The sequence below is a fragment of the Bicyclus anynana genome, chromosome 14 (genome assembly GCF_947172395.1).
Source record: "Bicyclus anynana chromosome 14, ilBicAnyn1.1, whole genome shotgun sequence".
Taxonomy (NCBI): Eukaryota; Metazoa; Arthropoda; class Insecta; order Lepidoptera; family Nymphalidae; genus Bicyclus; species Bicyclus anynana.
Window position 1 is genome coordinate 4,108,299 of NC_069096.1, and position 22,651 is coordinate 4,130,949.

Genomic DNA, 22,651 nt, shown 5'->3' on the forward strand with positions numbered 1-22,651 from the left:
AATTTCCGCGAGCAGAGAATCGACGGCGCAGGTCTGCCTCTCCTAACAGAAGAGCACCTCACAATGATGCTGCAAATGAAGCTCGGCCCCGCCCTTAAACTGAGGGCCGTGCTCGCCAGGAGACTGGAACCCTGCGCCCAGTGCCTAGCCAACGCAGCGAACACAACACCAACAAACACGCCAAAAATTAATGGCACATCACTAAAATCAGAGCCAAGGAGCAACACTACAAGCCCCAGTTAGAGTTTTCCCTAAACTCAACTAACAGACTGAACGTTTGGACAATAACGTCGGGTTTGCATTAGATCTCTTTACTCCATGCGAGTCCATTGCAAAGCGACTGAGACACCGTGAAAATTCATTTTACGAGTAGGTCAGTCAAATTAGCTGAACATTAATAATAACGCACGAATTACATTTTGTAACGCCAACAGCCAAAAAGCAATAAGCTGTAGTCGTGTACAGGCATAGTCGCACTCGCGATAAACCCCAAAAGTCTATTCAATTATTTTTTTTTCATATGTCTTTCTTCTGTGACAATTCCAACTGGACAGGTTAGTTCGTTAGTACTATAGAGCAGAAAGCACAAAAGAAATTGCTCAACGAGGACTGTTAACTTCAATTTTGATATTTTACTAAAAAGGTGATTATTTATTTATTTTCAAGTATTCAGAAAGTGAATATTACATTTGCTTCTAATTAAAGTAAGATGATTTATTTGGTATGGACGTCAGCTGTTATGAGTATAGTATCACATACGTACGCCAAAAACACTGCCTTTCTGTCAAATCAAATCCACTAGTAATCAAATGTTCAGACACCATACTTTAAAAAACTTAAGTTTGAAGTAGTTTTTTCATCATTTTTTTCATCCCATCGAATACTTTTTAGTTTCAAAGAAACCAGAAAATATGATATCAATGCCAGGTCAATGGACTCGTATCGAGTTTTTAGTTACTGACCTAATGTGAATCCGATAAGTAGGTATATTCTAGCGAAAGGTTCTATTTTCTGACTTCAGCTTTTATTGTACTCTGGACATTGCTCTCGGGAGTTCTTTCAAAGAAATTTGTTTTGGACTGCGGTAGTTTTTCGGTGTATAAAATACGGTGCACTTTTTTGGCATGACTTTTTTGTGCCAACACCAAATTGGCTTTGGGAATACTCGTATTTTATATAAAATTAGACTACTGCGAAGATACCGTCACATCGTCACTTTACATCAAAACAAATGTAACTATTTCATTATTTAAGAAGTAATGTTTGCTTTTTCCTGAATTACTTACTGTTACAAACGCTAAATAAGCTTTTATAGCCAAACTACAGTATACAAAATATTCATATATCTTATATGATTTTACAACAAGATAACTATTCGGCCAGTAATTTAAATTATCATGTTGGCCCTTTTTTGCACCTTAAATTAAAAAAGGATGTCTAATTCATCTGCTAGTGCAAAATAATTGTCTCCCAGTTCCCCATTATAGTTTTTACTTCGTAACTAAACTTTAGTCATTCAGTTCACTTTTAGTCTTCCTGTTAATAAATTTTGCATTTAGTTACGATTTAAGATGTTTAGAATAGGTTTCTAGCAGCTAAGGATGTAAATAATGTGTTGCCGTCCAAATGTGTTGTGTTTATTTTATTATATTACGCTTCGAAGAAAAGTTTTTGTATGCAATTATAAAGATGCGTAATTATATTTTTAAAAGCAGAGACTTAAATATTATAATAACTGGTATACAATAACAATATGAATTTGCAAAGAATGACTGTTTTCGAATTAAAAGACGACTGTATTAGTTTTAAAGAACTGACCGTTGAAACTTTTTTCGCGTTCGCAAATTTTAACCATGCTGTATATCGCATGGTTTCATGATTTGGTAAAAATATATATATATATTTCATAGAACTATCTATGCAAAGCGAATAAAATAAGTAATCAATATGAAAGCATGCAAAGACTTTCTTCGTACTTAAAAACTTTCGGTGCTAAAAGACCCTGATAGAAATATTTTGAAGAAATGTTAATGTAAAGATTGTTTTGTATATAACGGCCTTTTTGTAAAAATATCTAAATTCGAGGCTAAGTATAACTTTAATACTTACAGGGTCAATGTTACACTTTGTAATTTGTATATATTATATATACATTTATTGTTATATACTGTAATGTTGCGTCGAGAATAGCATTTATTTACACCACACCTGAAGAAAGCTCATTATGATGTTTACAGAAATTGTAATTACAATTTGAAATTACAATTATGTTTGTAGTTACACTTAGTTATATAAAAACTGGATTAAATATTTCATATATTACATAATAAAATTTATTAAATTCCTATTTTTAAAGAAGTAAGTAAATCTGTACATAGGGCCGTATGATACAATATTTTTTTATCTATAAGATATACATAGATTATTGCAACAATTATATTTGTAGTGAAATCTTAGAGTGAAATACATTTTTTATAAACTGTGGTAATCTCCTTAATTGCCAAAATAGTATATTGATGAAAATTACACATTTTTCATAATGTAACTGTAAATTATGCTAGTGGAAAATCTGCGATATTTTGAAATGAAAATAAATTACATCTTAATAAAAAATTCTTCCATTATACAAAAATTGTTAACAATTAAGTAATAATAAAATAAGTTAAACTTGTATATTTTTGAGTTTAATTTAACCAACGCTATTATTGACCACATTCAATAGTTTTCATTACACTCAAAGTCAATTTTCCATTATACTAATAATAGTGGTTTTCATTTACTTTCGTTAAGTGAAGTAGTGATTACTATTTTAAGAACTTAAAACCTCCGCCTTGAGGAAAAATAAATCGGAACTCAAACTAACCTTAACCTAAAACTTAAAATATTTCAACCGATGCATTAATTTCTGTTAAACAAAATATCCAGCTTTTCCACAGCCTCATAGTAAATAAATAACATATCAATAATAAAGGTGCTAACTGTTACGCGTGCGTCAGGAAAATATTTTCTGTGCCTTTCCACATGTCTTCCTAGCATTTTGTATAATTATCAAATATATAATATTTTATCATTAACTATGGGCGTAGCTATAAAGGAAATGTTCGTAATTGCAATTTATTGAAATGTTTATATTCCTTGCCATTCATCACGAAATTTCGAAAACCTCTTAACGTACAAGAATGAAATTTGAGAGGGAGGTAGTCTACTAATAGAACGCTAAGAATGGATTTTGCAAGAGGGCCGGATTAAGGAGGTCTAAAGTCGGACGAAGTCTCTAGTATTCTATAATATTATATTTTTATTTCAAGACTATTAAAATTACCGTAGAAAACTAACTTCAACTGTCATTAGAAAACAAAACGTAAATAACTCAATAAACATGAGGCCGAAAGGTCCTGGGTTTGAATCCTACAAATAGGGTATTGTCGTATCAACTCCTAACAGTCTATACTAGTAATAATTGAAAGATATGATTCGCCCTATAATCTATACTAATATTATAAAGCTGAAGAGTTTGTTTGTTTGATTGAACGCGCTAATTTCAGGAACTACTGGTCCGATTTGAAAAATTGTTTCAGTGTTAGATAGCCTATTTATCGAGGAAGGCTATATATTATCCCCGTATTCCTACGTAAATAATAATTGGCTACGCCCATACCAACTGTCTGGAAAGTATTACGGTTGTAGGCTTTAAATCTGACGTTAATAATACAATAATAATAGTGTATAAGAATATTACGAATTTGTTAATAGCTGATTTATATTAATAGTTATAATATTATGTAATGTAGAATTTCATGTTGCAGCTTAATTTGTTTATTAACGTAACTACTTATAATACGGACCAGTGACTTACATGTTTGTAAATGTTTTGTGTACCTTAATATTGTTTTAGTTGAATAGATTGTTTGGTTTTTTTGTATGATGCTTTTGGAAAATGTACCACACTTTGCTGCTTATTTCATAGACAAATTAACAAAACTTTATAAAATATAGACAATACTCGTGTTATTAAAATTTATTATAAACCACGGCTAAAACTCAAGTCTGAATTTTAGCCGTTTTATTAAAATCGTTAATAACATTTATTAAAACATTCACAATGGTTTAAATTCCAAAATACTTGAGTTCTTATGACTTTTTTAAAATCAAAAATATATATATATCTATATAATTAGTAACGATGTTGTTAAAGACATTTAAAAGATAATAAATAACGTTTTAATGAAAAATCATAATTCTACATACTAGAAAATAATACATGACAATTAAGCATTTTTAACTAAGTCGAGTATGTAAAATCAGTAATATAAATGGGTATATTGTGAGACAACGCTCTAAATTAAATTCCAAAAAAAAAATAACGTAAACTTACTCTGTTACTTGTAATACAACCTATCCATTTATATTACAAGGTCAATTTATATTAATTGAAAAAACAATTAACTTGAATAAATACGAGTAATGTATAAACTCTAAAAATGCCGTCTCTTTAATTTTTTATCATTAATTTAATAGCTTTTAATATTGAAATTGTTATAGTATTTTTTTTTAAATATACGGAAAAAATATATTCTTTGTCACACCACATGTAGAATTCTGAGCTAATAGGTTTTTCCAGTAAAGCATGTAAGATGTGTGTACATTTTCATATTATGAATGTTTTTTGTAAGTTTGTGTCCTTTGTGAATTACTTTATTTCTAACAAGGCTTAGTCACTTGTTAATTTCCTTAAAACACAATAAGTACTTATATTTTACGTTAAACATTAAGCTTGTTTAGATATAATTTCGGATTTTGAGTAAAATCTGATCTTAAGTATTTATGTGGAAGAGAATAAAACAATGATTTATTCCAACATTTGGTTTTCTTTTTATATCCTTACATTATAATATACAATTAAAACATAATAGTAAAAGATAATATTAGCCTATAATAAACTCAATATACAATTAAATCATAATAGTAAAAAATAACATTAAAAAATCAAAAAATATTAAGTAAAACAGTAAGTAAGATCAATATTAAGTAAGATCAATAAAACTAAAACCAATTGATTTTTAAAGAGGTAAGATTTGATAGTTTATTTGTTACGAAATCGAAACTACTGCAACGATTTCAAAAGGTCAATGCTTTCCATTGCATGGATTAACATGGACTATACAGGATGCTCGGGAGTATTTCACATAATTTCAAGGCGTTGACGAGTCCATTTATAGCTGAATAGCATAATTAATATACATACTACAAAAAAAAAAACTTTTCATGTTTTCATACGTACATTCAAATAATTCCGGCTATCCATGTAACACACACCTTTATCTGTCCTTGCATTTTAAAATACGTCAAACTTGGCTACTTCATAATAATAAGGATGCGTTTATGAAACATATTTTAAGATCTACGCGTATAAAGGACATATTTTAAGATCAATTAACAAAAGAAATATTATTTACCCCGTAAATATTCATTTTAGAACACATATTCCTTGAACATTTTAAATTAATTTTTGGTAAAGAATATAACCCCAGAGTTAGGGGCAATACTCCCGAGCACCCTGTATAAATTATAGTCCATGTTTTATCAGTGGGTAAACATGAACCAAATTTTTATTCCCGTATTCCCACCGGGATGGGAACGAGTGAACCCGTATGGGATCATGCTAGTAGTCAATACTTTATTCCTGCTCATTTTTCTCGGCGACCAGTTCGAAGTTCCTCTCCTGATGGTGACGACGTTTTGCACGGTACTCCATCAACTCTATGGTAGTGTACCCTGAGAAACCCAACAGTAGGAACCCTAGGAGAATATATAACCTGTAATGAAATAATTCACATAATTAATCATCACTTATTTACCATCTAGGCTGTGACTACTTACCACCCTACCGGCAAAGGCGTACCGCCAAGCGATTTAGCGTTCCGGTACGATGTCGAGTATAAACTGAAAGGGGTGTAGATTCATCTTCCTCCTAACAAGTTAGTCCGCTTCCATCCTAGATTGCATCATCACTTACCATCAGGTGAGATTGCAGTGAAGGGCTATCTTGTAAAGAATAAAAACAAAACAAAGGTAAGTAATACTTTGGCCTGGAAAATTTGAGGTAGAGTATTTTATATCAAAATTAGTATTTTACAACGTACTAATTTTGATATAAAATACTTTCATCCATTAAGCAGCTGGGCAAAGGTCGTTTCTAATACAGATCTTAGACTATCAAGTGTGCAGTAAAGATTCAAATGTATTTTGTGACGTCAAACTTGACATCTTTTTATAACGAAACGGTTATTTGACGTCAGAAATAGAATATTTAACGGTCGAAAAGTTAAGTCTTCTAAATTAGCGCCTCATATGGCAAAAGCTGCCACAATATAAACACAAAATTAAAAATGAGCTGTAAAATAATGAAAAAATTGTCTTGTAAGCAATTCTCAGAAGAGAAGTTAGTTTAGTTAGAAGGCTTAGCCCTGGATGCCACAAACTTTGTAACCTTTGAATAGTTTAATGGATTAAGAGTTGGAATAAATGTGAAAGTTCCAAGTTTAATCTTGAACTTTAGACGAGTGTAAAATGTTTTTTTTGCCGTAAAACAAAAATAAATCTTTTGTTTTTTTTTCGTGTTGTGTAAGTGCCAATGGCTCCATGTGGGACCACTACGGCGACACCGGGGGTTTGGTGAGCGCAGAAGCATCGCCTGATGAGACCCGAAGGCTGAAATGAAGACAGAGGACGAAACGACCCTTTAAGGGCGTCTCTTATGAGACTCGGACCTCGGCTCGGCCATTCGGGAGGACAAAAAAATCCGTGTTTATTGAACAGTTCCCGAATAACTGTAGATGTTGATCATCTACAATGAACCCTAAGGTTACTGGTATAACTAAACTTCGTTTGCAAGTTCTTTTCAAGCCCAATTCCATTACTAATGTAATGGTAGAGGCTTTGACCTATATTTTCTTCGATGACATTTTGCGTCGAGATCTTTCGAGTATACCTACGCCTAAATCAATCTAAGAGCAAAAACGTACCGATAATAATGATTTCGTGATCCGGTACAATGTCATGGAGTAAACAAAATCTATATCTACACTAATATTATAAATAAGTATATTACTAAATCTATAATATATTAAATCTATATCTATACTAATATTATAAATATTTGTGGTGTTTTAAGGGGTAATCTCTGGATATGATGAACTGAGTTTGAAAATTCTTTAACCACTAGAAAGCCACGTTATTTGTGAATGTCACAGACTAGATTTTATCCCCGTATTCTTACGGGAACGGGAACTACGCTAATGAAACCGTGGGGCGTCGGCTATTCATAATTATTATATAGGAAATTGTATAGATTACAATCCTGCGATACCCATTATTAGACACACACCCATTTTATGAAGGGTGAAAGGTATATACCAGTATATGCTTCTACCATACGCAAGTGTGGTGTGAATAATGGAATATGGACTGTGGTGGCTTTGGAATATAGCAATTTTCAAAGGTCCAGACCCTAAACCATCCAAGTATAAATAAAATAATTTACCCTAATCGTGGTAAAAATATTACCTGGTTCTAACGCAAAGATATGGCACCGTAGCATAAGACAACACACTGCCCGTCGATTCCCACTGACGGAAGTTGGAATAAGCTGCTTCCTCGTTACCCGGAAACAAGATGCCAGATAAAGCTGAAATTATAGATATTTATTATTATTTTTGACTAATAACATAAGTTACGAAGGTCAAAATAGAGACGAGACACATTTGGATGACGACGAGTCCTGATATTGCCGCCTTTTTAATCTAGAATATTAGCCATGTCCTTTTAAAACAATCATCCATACTTATATTATAAATGTGAAAGTGGGTGTGTCTGTCTGTTTGTTTGTCCGTCTTTTACAGCATAACGGAGCGACGGATTGACGTGACTATTTAATAGAGAAAGTTGAAAGGGTGGAGAGCGACATAGGTTACTTTTTGTCTCTTTCTAACCCCCCACTTCTAAATGGGGGTGGATGTTTGTATGGAGCTTTTTTAGGGTAAGTCAAAGCGAAGCTTGACCGGGTCCGCTAGTTTACTAATATTTCCCTCCGACAAAAAGCCACTGCTAGGGACTACATATAAATCTCTCGATTGAGATTCCGATCCCTTAGCCGTGATGCTCAGTATACCATTGCCATGTATTTCTTTTTTCTTCCAACATACTAACTAGGCATGACAAATGACAATAGTCATTGCCACCAGTTGGACTATTGTAATTTATCATAAGGACCTCTCCTTCAACCAGGGCTCCTTAAAGGCCCGTCCTTTTATCTGTCATCTTATATTTTAATAAATTATCATAATTATCATTGGCAAAACCGCCACAATGTTAAGGAATAGGAGTCCTACCATTGACTTGCACAAGCCACACTGCGTCAGCTGTGCCCCATATTGCTGCCAGTACGAAGAATATGAGCCACTGATCAGGATCTGGCCTCCACAAGGTCAATGCCGATAAAAGACATAGATTCAGGATCTAGAAAGGACATACAATAAAAGTGGTGTATAAAATACTTTTGAAGACCTATCTGGTACAGTCTGATGGTGTCTTAGTTTATAACGTTGAGATTCTGAGTTTCAATCCCAGCTTCAGTTGAGAATGTTGTATATTTTTAATTGTCTCGTCATGTTTTGTGTCTTTGTGGGTCTCGAATTCATCTCTATCTATCTCTACCTAACATTGTACTATAGGTAAGGAGGGATAGGTACGAATTTAAAGATCAGCTACAGAATACATATGCACATTCTATCGAGCTATAAATAAATTGTCACAGGTATGAACGAAAAGATAACCCGTAAAGCGATTTAACATTCCATTATGTTTCTTAGTTACTGAACGACAACGATGTTGCCATGGATGTTGAATGTTACATCGTTGTTACTTTACAGCATGCAGGGGTATTTCACTCCACTCCACTTACCAGTGCTGTGACCATGACTGGGAACCTGCCAGTCAGCTTGACGACAGCTCCAGCCACAGGAGCCGCGAGCGCGTTGAACACGCCGAAGCAGATCATAACGTACCCAATGTTGTTGATGCCGTACGCACAACCGACAAACGCCTGAAATTACGACATTACTAATGAGCGTGTTAGTGCTCTTTAACCCACCCACACCCTCCGGAATCGGAGAGTGTGGGTTCGAATCCGGTTCGGGGCATGCAACTCCAACTTTCAGTTGTGTGCATTTTAAGAAATTAAATATCACGAGTCAAAACAGTGGAGGAAAAACATCGTTTCCTCACGTTGTTTTTCCTTCACCGTTTGAGTAACCATACTTCACACAGGTATGCAGGTTTCTGCATACCAGAGACTTTTCTTAACTCTCTACGTGTGTGAAGTCTCCCAATCCGCATTGGGCCAGCGTAGACTATTTTTTGGCCTAACCCCTCTCATTCGGAGAGGAGACTCGAGCTAGTAGTGCACCGAATATGTTGATAGTGATAACTAGTCTAGAGAAAAAATGTCGTCCTATGTCTACTCTATGATATGTATCTGTTGTCAGTACAATAGATACAGACATATCATACAAAAGGTAGATGACATTTCTCAGTTAAATTGATGTTTATTATATTATGTTAAAGACCAAATTAATGTATAGGCCAGCTGATCCGATATTTTGGGATAATTTTTTACTCTACGTGACTGAATTTTGAGCTGTATATTACTTTGTCAGTCAATCATAACCCTTTAACTACAGATCCCAAACTAAATTTTAACAGAGAAATCAAAACTAGAACCTCTTAAGAAACGTATTAACTGCACAAGAGAACTTCTACAAAACATATTATGTTAATGTAAGCTTTTGTCAACATTTTAGTAGGTACATGTCAACTAGTAGCTTTCCGTATATGAATTCTAGTTCCTTGAATCGACCATTGTCGTCATCCACAACTCGTTATTATAATAGGTACAATATATTAAAAGGCTCGACAGTATACTGCAGTGAAAGGTTGTCAAGTAAATACAGGCACCAGAACGACCTTCAACTCACAATTATCCTAACCACAATCAGCAAGCAGGAAGCTTATTAAGTTAGTTAATCAAGATTTGCAAAAAACATCATTGATTGTCACCATACTGTGTAAAAAATACCAGTTTCTATTACTCTCTAATTTTTCTCGTTATCAACCCATATTTGTCTCATTGCTGAGCTCGAGTCTCCTTTCAGAATGAGAGGGGTTAGGCCAATAGTCCACCACGCTGGCCCGATGCGAATTGGCAGATTTCACACACGCAGAGAATTAGCCAAATTCTCTGGTATATAGGTTATTCCTTCACCGTTTGAGACACGTGATACTTAATTTCTTAAAATTACACTAAACTGAAAAGTTGGAAGTGCATGCCCCGGACCGGATTTGAACCCACACCCTCCAGAATCAGAGCCAGAGATCATTCATATCCACAGGGACACACACTATCACTGCCTATATAATGACTGCGGAAAGATTATTAAATTTTTTACATTAAATATTTTATTTTGAATTCGGTAACGCACCGTTTACCACTAGAGACGTGTCACGTAATATCGAAAAGAAAGTTCGTTCGTAACTTGAATACTATTCGTTATTTAATTACTCAAGGGTAATTATGTTTCACTTTATGTACCTAAATTGTAATGTATTTAAGATTGATGTAGAAGAGACTATTTGATATATATACACATTGTTTTAATATTGGTAATTTCTAGTTTTTTTATTTACTAATTACTTGACTTGAGAAATCAGTAATAAAATTTTTCAATACTTCGTAATTTTCTTCATATATTTTACCGTCTTTATATGAATTCTAAGATAATTAATTTTTTTTCTTTGTTTATTAGTACAGCTGTTAGCATGTTGTTGATGTTAATTATGAAGATGGGCTGTCGGATTATTAAAAAGCTTAGTTTTGTAAATAAACAACTAAAGTGTTTTTCAGAGAGCATGGGTAGGGTGACAGTTGGCTTATGACGTTCATCATATTATCGTACTATTATCGTGAATCGCGACCAACTTCAAGAGTTAAACAAACTGTCAAACCCATGCTATCTGTAAATCACTATAGTAGATACATTTTATATCGGCACAAGATATAACATGTCGTTGACACTTCCTAGGTCTAGAATCGACTGAAAAGAGGAAGATCAGAGACGAATAGAGTTGCAGCAGTACCTGAGTGAAGTCCGCCGCCATGAAGGCCTGCTCAGCACCGATGTATCCGATGACCGGTAGAAGCAGTAGCTGGTACTTGTGGCGCAGTTGTCTCAGAGTCACCGCCAGGAGTCGGAGACCTGACTTACCCTGGGCTACCGGCTGTCGACCGGAATTGTATCTGAAAACGACAATTTAACTATCTTTTCCCCGCAGTTTCACTTGCATAGATACAAGAACATAGGCCGAGCTATGCGTCAACGACATATGATAAGACAAGACAAAATATTAGCAGCAGTATCGTAAATACCGCTTTCTCTTTCGTCCCATCACAACGAGAGAGATGATACGCTATCTCGTGGTACACATCATTGGGCTACTGGATATATCAGGATAATATCAACCGCCGAATATAAGATAAGATAAGATAAATATACTTTATTTGCACACCACAAAGACAAAAACAAGTGAAATAAAAAACAAATTAGGAAGAGATCAGCATACAAAAGGCGGCCTTATCGCTAAGTAGCGATTTCTTCCAGGCAACCTTCGGTTTAGGAAAACTTAAGGACATCAGCAGGTGGCGTAAAACAAAAATAACCATAGTATTAGTAATACACATACATACAAATAATTTACATCCTAATACATAAACAATATTACACAAATACCTACAATATTGAATAAAATACATATCAAAATATACTAATAAATACCTTATATTGAAAAGAAATAATATATACAGATCGACTTTACTGCACCAGATAATGAGACTTTACGGCATTTTTAAAAATGTCCAGTGTCTTTGATTGCCGTATATTTAAAGGAATATGTGGACTGATGACATGAAATCTTTACAAGAAGCCTATGTATGTCCAGCAATGGATGTTTATCAGCTGATGATGATAATTAGATATTAACATAATAGGTATGTAATTTAAGTATGTATTGGCAAATCCCACCCTCACAAGACCATGATAGCTATATTGGTAAATACAAATAAATCTAAAAAATATAGTTTGTCATGAGTCAACAACAAACTGACGACCTCCGTGGCGTAGTGGTATGCGCGATGGATTTACAAGACGGAGATTCTGGGTTCGATCCCTGGCTGGGCCGATTGAGGTTTTCTTCATTGGTCCAGGTCTGGCTGGTGGGAGGCTTTGGCCGTGGCTAGTTACCGACAAAGACGTACCGCCAAGCGATTTAGCGTCCTGGTACGATGTGGTGTAGAAACCGAAAGGAGTGTGGATTTCATCCTACTCCTAACAAGTTAGCCCGCTTCCATCGTAGATTGCATCATCACTTACCATCGGGTGAGATTTGTAGTCAAGGGCAAACTGTAGAAAATAAATAAAAAAAAACTCATACCTCTTACTAGAGACGCACTAATCTTTTCTCAGAAAGAAAATTTACACAAAGTACTCGTAATTATCAAACCTGCTCAGAGAGTCAACGCCGACAGTGACAAGAATAATAGCGAAGGCCATACAGGCCAAGTATACTCCTGCTATCACTTGAATTTTCAGCGGTGACGGAGGCTCCAAATTCGTATTCTCCTGCAAGGAAACAGAGCGGTTAAAGATTCAAGTATACTCAAGTGATAGCCACATTCGGGTTCTTGAGATTAGAATTGAAAAGTTAAAGAGTGCAAATTGAATTAAGTTCATCCTATTTTTTCCTACCTTTTTTTTACTGTTTATGGTCAAGAAAATTAGCATAAATTTAATTATGAAAATTAGCATAATCAATTCAATTTATAGAGATATTTTTAATTAGTGATGGATTTTAGTAAAAATAATCTTGGATAACACCTCCAGACACTGCATTAGTTTGTAATTAGTATGGCAGTTTTATACGAAAATCTCTCTCTTTTTTTCGCCGTTATATCTATCTCTCTTCTCGACATCTCTTGGCGTGCATCTTAGAACTACTGATAAGTACCTTAGCACGTTCAAATGTGCGTGTTGTATAACACAAAATTACTGAAAATCTTGGGTTTATTTAAAGACAAACACAATATGCACACACACAGATAAGCGCAAATGTTGAGATGTCAGGTAAATGGAACAATGTGAATAGCGGGAGTTTTCAATATTTTCATACTCTTACTATCGCGTTGACGTAAACGCGAATTTATATGAAATTGAAACAGTTGTGCAGTAGTGTCACTAGATGGCGCTGTTTCAAATCCTTAGAAATTCGCGTTTACGTTAACACGATAGTCGTCGTTATCAACCCATATACGGCTCACTGCTGAGCTCGAGTCTCCTCTCAGAATGAGAGGAGTTAGGCCAATAGTCCACCACGCTGGCTCAATGCGGATTGGCAGACTTCACACACGCAGAGAATTAAGAAATTCTCTCACGACGTTTTCCTTCACCGTTTGAGACACGTGATATTTAATTTCTTAAAATGCACACAACTGAAAAGTTGGAGGTGCATGCCCTGGACCGGATTCGAACCCACACCCTCCGGAATTGGGGGCAGAGGTCATATCCACTGGGCTATCACTCACGATAGTAACAGATTACGTGAAGTTTAGAACCATAATTACATGAGCGCCGCTACCGCTGCAAAAGTTAACACCGCAAGTTCCACCGTAGTCAGGTCTCGGTGCTGTGAAGTTGCTGACCAGAGCCGCAGCTTTCGGTGCTAGGCTGTCGTTCAGATAACTCGGTGACTCGCCCAACGATGACGAAAGTACTTTAAATCAAAGAGAAAACGCACTTGACAGGCGACCTAATAAATACAACAACGTTTAATTGAATCTAACTTAATAGAATCGAAGGTACAGTCGTAAAAATTCGATAGAACATCAATATAGAATTAATGATCTGTTATTTACTAATACAATAAAAAACTAATGAATATAACTATTAATAGAAAAAGTAAAGTTAATGTGTATAGTAAAGTAATTTGTTGTTTTTTTGTTAACTTACTTGTAGAAGACACTAGATTTCCCCAAATCTGCGCCATCTGGTAGAACATGAAGAAGAGACCGAAGAATCGTACGACCAACACCTCGGCTGACACTCCTGACAATTTCGCATAGGGTTCAGCCACCTGTTGATATTATTAATTTATAAAAAATTTAATAAAAAAAATTCAACCGACTTCCAACTCAAAAAATAACTAACTAAAAAGCAAAAAATAACATTCTACCTATGTGCTACCTTCTGATCAGTTTGAAGGAGGTGCCAAGCCCATCCATCCATCCAGTTCATAACTGACGGAATTATCGCTGGACATACATACATAAATACAGCCGAACGTAGAACCTCCTCCTTTTTGGAAGTCGGTTAAAAAACTTACTACGGCTATGATTTGTACATAAATAATATCAAGCTTAATCATCATCATCATCGTCAATATCAAGCCGGATGTCCTGGGTTCGATTCCCAGCATGGCCGATTGATATTTTCATCCTACTCCTTACTAGTTATGCCGCTTCCATCTTAGATTTCATCATCACTTACCATCAGTTGAGATCAAGGACTAACTTGTAAAGAAAAAAAGTGTAATACTACAAAATTATACTAAGTGGATAAGTAATTGAGACCGTGAATATTTTCATTTTCCTTAACTGCGTAACGCACCTCCCATTTCAAAACACTGTGAAATATATTTTTTTTAAAAGAATATTTGCCATATATTTTAAATATGACCAATATTCCCATTCCCCTCCAACTAGTCGGGAAAGATGTGCTAGGAGTGGGTACGGCAATAGACCAACGGGCGGGGATCGAACCACCACCCCTTGGTGATGAGTCCGACCGCACTTACCGTTGAGTTATTGAGGCTATAAACTCATAATTTCGTTTATATACATTTAACTATTGTATACAAACGAAATATACATCGAAATAAATTACTACCAAGTTGTAAAGTTTTCTAGTAGCTTAAACAACGAATATCGTTTTTTTTTGTACTAACTGATATTCATTCTTCATTTTCAATACCACCACGTAACGCCAACGTATGTAGGTGTATTAATTGACGGATTTGCCTTCGATTTGCATTTATAAGTACATAACTACGTGCTATTGCGTTTAGATATAAAATATTGTTAACAATTTATAAGATAGACACGAATTGATTACATAACTGGCTGCTGGCGTATTCCGAACATGTTTTACTAACGCTTAAGAATTCATGGACAATAGATCCTCATTTAAAAAAATCGTTAGTCAAAGTTTTTATATGTGTTTAACTTTGGGGCCCCACCAAGTGTAGGTGTCAAAAACTTAAATACCTCTGCCAAAGTTTCTTTGATTTGTCAGTCCGATTTGTCGTGATTTACTGGGTAAGGCGAAGGCAACCTTTTAAAAACTGTTTATAGAGTCCGCCGAGAAAATCGAATTAATCACCTTTTTTTTATTCTTTACAAGTTAGCCCTTGACTACAATCTCACCTGATGGTAAGTAATGATGCAGTCTAAGATGGAAGCGGGCTAACTTGTCAAGAAGGAGGATGAAAATCCACACCCCTTTCGGTTTCTACACGGCATCGTACCGGAACGCTAAATCGCTTGGCGATACGTCTTTGCCGGTAGGGTGGTAAATAGCCACGGCCGAAGCCTCCCACCAGCCAGACCTGGACAAATTAAGAAAATCTCAATCTGCCCAGCCGGGATCGAACCCAGGACCTCCGTCTTGTAAATCCACCGCGCATACCACTGCGCCACGGAAGCCGTCAAAAATGGTGCTCAACCTCAATTTCCATTTCATCCTTTGCAGAACAATATTGGTATATTAAGCAATAAAACTTTATAAAAAAATCAATGAAAATAAAACTAGAGCTACGATGCAAACCTGACCTGTCTACATCCGAAAAATGATATAGACTCCGCGCCACGAAAGAAGTCCCGCGGCTAAACCCTGAACTAAAATTGACATCGCCTTACACAAATGACAGCCTCCGTGGCGCAGTGGTATGCGCGGTGGATTTACAAGACGGAGATCCTGGGTTCGATCCCCTGCTGGGCAGATTGAGATTTTCTTAATTTGTCCAGGTCTGACTGGTGGGAGGCTTCGGACGTGGCTAGTTACCACCCTACCGGCAAAGACGTACCGCCAAGCGAATTCCGGTACGATGCCGTGTAGAAACCGTAAGGGGTGTGGATTTTCATCCTCCTCCTATCAAGTTAGCCCGCTTCCATCTGATCTGACTGCATCATCACTTACCATCAGGTGGAATTGTAGTCAAGGGCTAACTTGTAAAGAATAAAAAAAATAAAAAAATGACAATAAGACTGCCATTACCAAGTGACAATGAGCGACATTAAGACATAATCGCCGCATCTACGGGACTTGTTTCGTGGCGCATAGTTTGTAGTCTGGCAAGTTCGTTGATAACACTCCCATGATATGCGGGCGACGGGAGGAAAGACTGCGCGGGTGTGAAATCGAGCATGCGGAAGTGAGATGCATTGAACGTGGGTTTTTCATTCATCGCTATACGCCACCCGGTCCGTGCGGACTATAGGAAGTGTTACGAACGAAGTTGCCAAGGAATAGCAACAACTCTGTAATTATTTCACTCACCACCATAGGCGTATATAGCGGGTGGGCCGGGTGGGCCGGGCCCACCCTAGAATAGTCCAGTCACCCTAGGATACTGGGCTGCCAATTTGAAATTTTAGGATGGACGCCGACATACTCACTTATTCTATACAAAATATAATTTAAAATATCAAATATTAACAATCACAACTTATAATAAAAAAAAACCTATGAGATTTTGAAAAATACCTATGAGATTTTCTTCGAAAAAGTCGAGCCGTTTTAGAGGTTTGCGTTCACAAATATTTCTAACAAAATTTTAATATTGAGTGTCGACATATTAACTCTTTGGTGTCGACTCTGTTCAGTGATATGTAGGACCCCCCCAGGCCCACCCCAGGAAATAATCCTAGATACGCCAATGCTCACCACAGACAAATAAGTGCACTTGGCGCACCAAAGCGGCCCGCCTCCGAAGCCCACCATCATGCCGGCCGGCACCAGCGTGTGCAGATGAGGGTAGAACTGCGCAGCAATGAACGGCATGTACGCAACGAACGATATAGCTATTGTCCACTTGCAGCCCAGCCATCTGTGGTTAGAATAATGAGGATTAATCTCTTTTTTGACGGCCGTGTGGCGCAGTGGGCAGTGACCCTGCTTTCTGCATCCACGGCCGTGGGTTCGATTCCCACAACTGGAAAATATTTGTGTGATGAGCATGGGTTTTTTCCAGTGTCTGTGTGTATTTATACATTATATAAGTATTAATATGTAGTATATAAATATATATGAATATTATAATATCAACTGTCTTAGCACCCATAACACAAGCTACTCTGTACTTTGGGGCTAGATAGTGATGTGTATTGTTTAAATATATTTATTTATTTATTATTTATTATCTCTGACACCAATAAGTCATAAAGTACTGTGTTAAAGTTGGGTACGATAATAATATGGACCCGACTGGTGAGATTAACCATGTATACGCGGGAGATATTATAGTGCACAAGTGTGTTTGCAAGCACTTTTTATTCCTTCACGTGAGATATCAGCCCCCCTAGCTAAGTGGCACGTCGATTCTCTTTCTACGATCGCTCACGCTTCGAAAACTAGAAAGATTGATATTTGCTATCGACAGGACATGTGATCAAGATCTGTCGTCCCCATACATTTTTCTAGTTTTCGAAGTCAGAATAATGAGTCACATCTTATGTTGTGAACATGTTACGATGGCGAACTGACTAGATCGTCAAATCTACCTACTTCTTGGTAGCAGTAAGGCACTCTGCGCCAGAAAGGTCTTAAAATTATATTATAAAGTGATTTTATTGGTAATAATTCATTGCCTACAAAAACTTGAAAATGTTCGGTAGGGTTGGGTACACCCAATACTCTTCTATAAAAACCCCCAAGTAGTTCTGGCCCTTTTTTTTGTTGCTGGGAAATGCATCGCATCCCGCATCCCGTCCGGAGAAGTAGTTCTGGGCCTGCCTTATGTTTAAGTTTAAAATTATACGATTAACAAAGATGCTTGCGGGGAGTTAGATCGGCTTTTATTTTTACACAGCCAGTTATAGAAATAATAATAATATTTATAAATGATGAGTTGGTTCAGTTTCTTAACCGGTAGTAACGTGACGTTTAAAATGGGCTTAGTCTAAGCTAAACGAATTTAATTTGATATCCTTTAGCTTAAACTCATAGATAAAATCAATACAAGACAGCTAGATAAATAACCATCAGTACACAGAAATAACACGAGGTCCCTCGGTCACGATGACGGAAATAAAAAACGGACTCGACCAGCATTACAAACAATAGCTACATTGTACGGTCAGCAAAAATCGATAATATCCGCGATTGATCAATCTACCGTCAGTTCGTAGCATTGACCCACTGTAACTGAATGACCACTAATCGACCTCTACAATTAACACGCACCTGAGCAATTTACTTTCTTAATTCAATATATTTTCAAAATTTAAGGCCTACGTGAGGTTATTTGCACAATTTAAATGTAACGCTGGATGTTTTATTTATTTTAAATCTGTATGTTTATAATCAAAGTCAAGGTCAAAATTAATATATTTCAATTAGGCTTAGCTAGAAGCACTTTATCAAACTCAGGTAATAAAATTGTTAGATGGTGAAAATAATTAGTCGAAAACTTAAAATTAAAGTTACGAGGGTTCCAAACACACTTTGGTCCGAGAAGAGCTAACAATAAACACAGTCGGGTTTAATAATAATAAATTGATTATGCATTATTAGCAATGATGTTTTTTTTTTTAAATTATTAAAAAAAGAATATTTGCCATATCTTTTTAAATATGACCAATATTCCCATTCCCCTCCAACTATATCGGGAAAGACTGTATTAGGAGTGGGTACGACAATAGTCCGACGGGGCGGGGATCGAACCACTACCCCTCGGTGATGAATCCGACCGCTTTTATCGTTGAGCTATTGAGGCTCTAAACTAAACTAAATTTATGTGTTAGATGTGTTACTAGGTCATGAAAAATGAAGCGCTCAAAAGAGGAAATTTCCACATCTCAATGTCAGTTGAGGTCAGCAACGAATGTTATTTTAAGAAATAATACTAAAATATCGTCTACAATGTCGAGTTGTGTGTTCGGGAAGTGTAAAACTATAAAAAACATAAATAAATAATGGAATAAAAGACAAAATTGTGCATGTGTGCGCTCAGTTTTGTAGCCTATTATTCGGATCACTTTATGCGGTGATTTTGTAGGGACGTAACCGATCTATATCTATTAGAGTGTTAATAATTACATGAACGATAAAAAGCTTGATGTTGAACTGCACTATTCCATTGTGTACTTAGCAGCGGCGAAGAGTTCATGCAAGTCGATTCCCGCCGTGTTACCTTTAAAACCCATGCATATTCATTGTTCTCATATATCTACAGATACATCTGTAGATATATGAGAAACCAGTACCGGAGTTAGTACCAAGCTGATTGAATTTCCTTTTCTATGGGACGGCTTACTTTCGTCTAAATTATATCCTTCGCCACTGGTACTTAGTTCTAGATAAGTTTGTAAAATGGTGTTAAAAAAAAAAAATTAACCTTGGCTGAGTTTGTTGTGGGCTCTGCTCAGACGAAGCCGCTTTGGGCTTTAATTATAAGTTTTTGACTTAAATTATCATTAAATCATGACATAAATTGACGTTTCAAAAGTGCTAGTAAACTGAACCTTTTAAAAAAATTATTTAATTTCTGCCAAAAACAAACAAATAATATGAGAACCGTACCAACACTTAAACCAATTGCAAACATTGCAGTATTGCACATAAAAAAAGAAAAGCAGTAAGAAATGTAAACTGCTAAAAGGTAAATATGGTATATAAACAACACGGAAAAATTAATAAAAAGTGAGAAATTGTTAAATAAGAAAATACATATTGCTGCAAATAAATACTTAGGTACTCGTAAATCGTATTTTGCCTCAACCACAGATATATCCATTTAATAAAATAAATATTGTATGACTGCAAACATGTTAATAATCCGTACTAATTGTACTACAGTAAACAAGTTTTTCATACAATGTGTTTATTTAAAGCTACTAACTAAAGCCACCTATATATATGTTTTTTTTTTCTATTCTCATTGATATATTTAACTGACGCCCGTGACTTCGGACGTGTGGATTTCAGTTCTTAACAAATCCCGCGGGAACTATTGCGGATTTTTTTAGTACTTTAAAAGGGATACATGATTTTTACGAAAATGCGTAAATGGTACGCAACGCATTTACACAGTTTCGCAAAAAATCTCCCGATTTTGAAACATTTTTCATAGGTGCTCCTCTCCTATTGTTTTTAACGTAATAAAATATATACCCTATAGCCATCCTCGATAAATGAACTATCTAACACTGAAAGAATTTCACGTTCCACGTTCAAGCAAACACACAAACAAAGTCTTCAGCTTTCCTACGGGAACGGGAACCACGCGGGTGAAACCGCGCGGCGTCAGCTAGTGATTATATAAACGATAAAAAAGCTTAGTGTTGAACTGCACTATATGATGCACTTAGTTCTAGATAAGTTTATGTATTTAGTTCTAGATAACTTATAATATGATAAAAATGATTTTGTAATGGTCTCTTCTCGGACCAAGGCACCCTCGCCCTTTGGAACCCTCGTAACTTTAATTTTAAGTTTTCGACTTTACTTACCACCATCAAATCATGACATAACTTGATGTTTAAAAAGTGCTTGTAAACTAAGCACCTATTCGCACGAGAGTTTTTTTAACGGACGTTAAAAAAGCGTTCAAATATAGTATGAATTTAAATGAATGTATATTTCCATTGCCCAAAATTGAAAATACAACACTGCTCGAAAAAAAGCGTCGTGATTTTAAACGTTGCCGTGTGAACATATACTTGGGAATGGACTTGAACGCTTTCTTAACGTCCGTTAAAAAAACTCTAGTGCGAATGGGGGCTAAGCCTAATCTCACCTGATAGTAAGTGATGATGCAGTCTAAGGAAGCGGGCTAACTTGTTAGGAGGAGGATGAAAATCCACACCCATTTCGGTTTCTACACGGCATCGTACCGAAACGCTAAAACGCGGTACGTCTTTGCCAGTAGGGTGGTAACTTGCCACGGCCGAAGCCTAAATACTCACTTTATCACCATAGCAGGCAAGAAGACGTTGGACAGAATAAGCGAAAAGTATATGGCGGCTAGTGTGAAGGTTCCCGCCGCTTCATCCGTATTGACGGAGCTCTGTAGGTTGGCGGCGCCGTGGAAAGCGGTGAACTGCACCATGAACGCAAAGCCGAGGACGAAGATGTTGCGATTGATGCGCCATTTCTCGTTCGAACCGAATGGTACTGTGGTCGGCATTCTGTTAATCAAAAGAAGAATATTATATATTTACATCTGAACTAAAGGGTTTTTCAGATAGCGTGGGTACTGTCGCCAGTACTTTTTTAAAAGAATTTTTTGCCATATTTTTAAATATGACCAAAATTTCCATTCCCCTCGAATTAGTCGGGAAAGACTGTGCTAGGAGTGGGTACGACAATAGACCAACTGGGCGGGGATAGAACCACCACCCCTCGGTGACGAGTCCGAACGCATTTACCGTTGAGCTATTGAGGTCTATTTATTCATTTTCATTCATTATACTGTTATCAATTAATTTAAAATTAATTCATTCACTATACTATTGTCAATTAATTTAAAATCAATTCATTCATTATACTGTTATCGTGAATCGCGGCAAACTTTCAAGAGTGAAACGAACTGTCATCCGCACCATCCTATATGAAACGAACTTTAAAATTATAAAGAGGGAAGACTTTGTTATTTTATTCGTTCATCATCATTATCAACCAATATTCGGCTCACTGCTGAGCACTAGTCCACGCTGGCCCAGTGCAGATTATCAAACTTCACACACGTAGATAATTAAGAAAATTTTCAGGTATGCAGTTTTCTTCCCGATTTTTTTCCTATCTATTATCTATATATTATGTATATTATATCTAATAATATTATTACCTGACTTTTCGGAAGTGCTTATAAACTAAGCCTTATTGAAATAAATGATTTATGACTTTAACTAAACAGGCTTCTGCTTACCTATTCACTAATTTGGTATCTATAAACATACCTATTAAAATAAACCTCAAATCAACTACTTACCTAAATGATATCCACGCACCAGATGCTATTTGTTACCTACATAGAATCTCAATTCCGTATATTTCAACTAACATACAACAAAGTTAGTGAATTAGTCTGCTGGAGACTGCATAGTCACTGACCATCAAGTGCTATAGCAATCAACTACATTTAATCGAACCTTGACAAAAGACCAAAAACAGCTTTCGACACGCACAAAATGTTTTATTAGTTTTGAAACATGATAATAAATAAACGAAAGGATTTAAAAGGTCATAAGGAATTACAATAGATATAAATA

The 22,651-nt window shown here is 35.9% G+C and overlaps 3 protein-coding genes across 4 annotated transcripts in view; 2 read left to right on the forward strand and 1 right to left on the reverse strand.

Moving 5' to 3' along the window:
* Positions 1-4,858, forward strand: part of LOC112048204 (uncharacterized) — a 231,820-nt gene extending 226,962 nt beyond the window's left edge. For both annotated transcript variants that reach the window (XM_052885452.1, XM_052885451.1), the window contains one exon: positions 1-4,858. In XM_052885452.1, the coding sequence (XP_052741412.1) occupies positions 1-243 (243 nt within the window). In that variant the 3' untranslated portion in view covers positions 244-4,858.
* Positions 4,849-22,651, reverse strand: part of LOC112048233 (UNC93-like protein) — a 23,401-nt gene continuing 5,598 nt past the window's right edge. The window contains exons 2-11 of the mRNA XM_024085694.2: positions 21,347-21,568; positions 17,106-17,268; positions 14,115-14,238; positions 13,730-13,878; positions 12,613-12,731; positions 11,194-11,353; positions 8,963-9,103; positions 8,391-8,517; positions 7,567-7,687; positions 4,849-5,816 (exon numbers count right to left, since the gene is read on the reverse strand). Of these exons, the coding sequence (XP_023941462.1) occupies positions 5,678-5,816; positions 7,567-7,687; positions 8,391-8,517; positions 8,963-9,103; positions 11,194-11,353; positions 12,613-12,731; positions 13,730-13,878; positions 14,115-14,238; positions 17,106-17,268; positions 21,347-21,567 (1,464 nt within the window). The 5' untranslated portion in view covers position 21,568 and the 3' untranslated portion in view covers positions 4,849-5,677. The remainder of the gene's footprint in view (positions 5,817-7,566; positions 7,688-8,390; positions 8,518-8,962; positions 9,104-11,193; positions 11,354-12,612; positions 12,732-13,729; positions 13,879-14,114; positions 14,239-17,105; positions 17,269-21,346; positions 21,569-22,651) is intronic.
* LOC112048200 (AH receptor-interacting protein) overlaps positions 13,526-22,651 on the forward strand; it is a 100,315-nt gene continuing 91,189 nt past the window's right edge. Inside the window, exon 1 of the mRNA XM_052885453.1 lies at positions 13,526-13,536. The gene's annotated coding sequence lies outside the window, so the exon portion shown is untranslated. The remainder of the gene's footprint in view (positions 13,537-22,651) is intronic.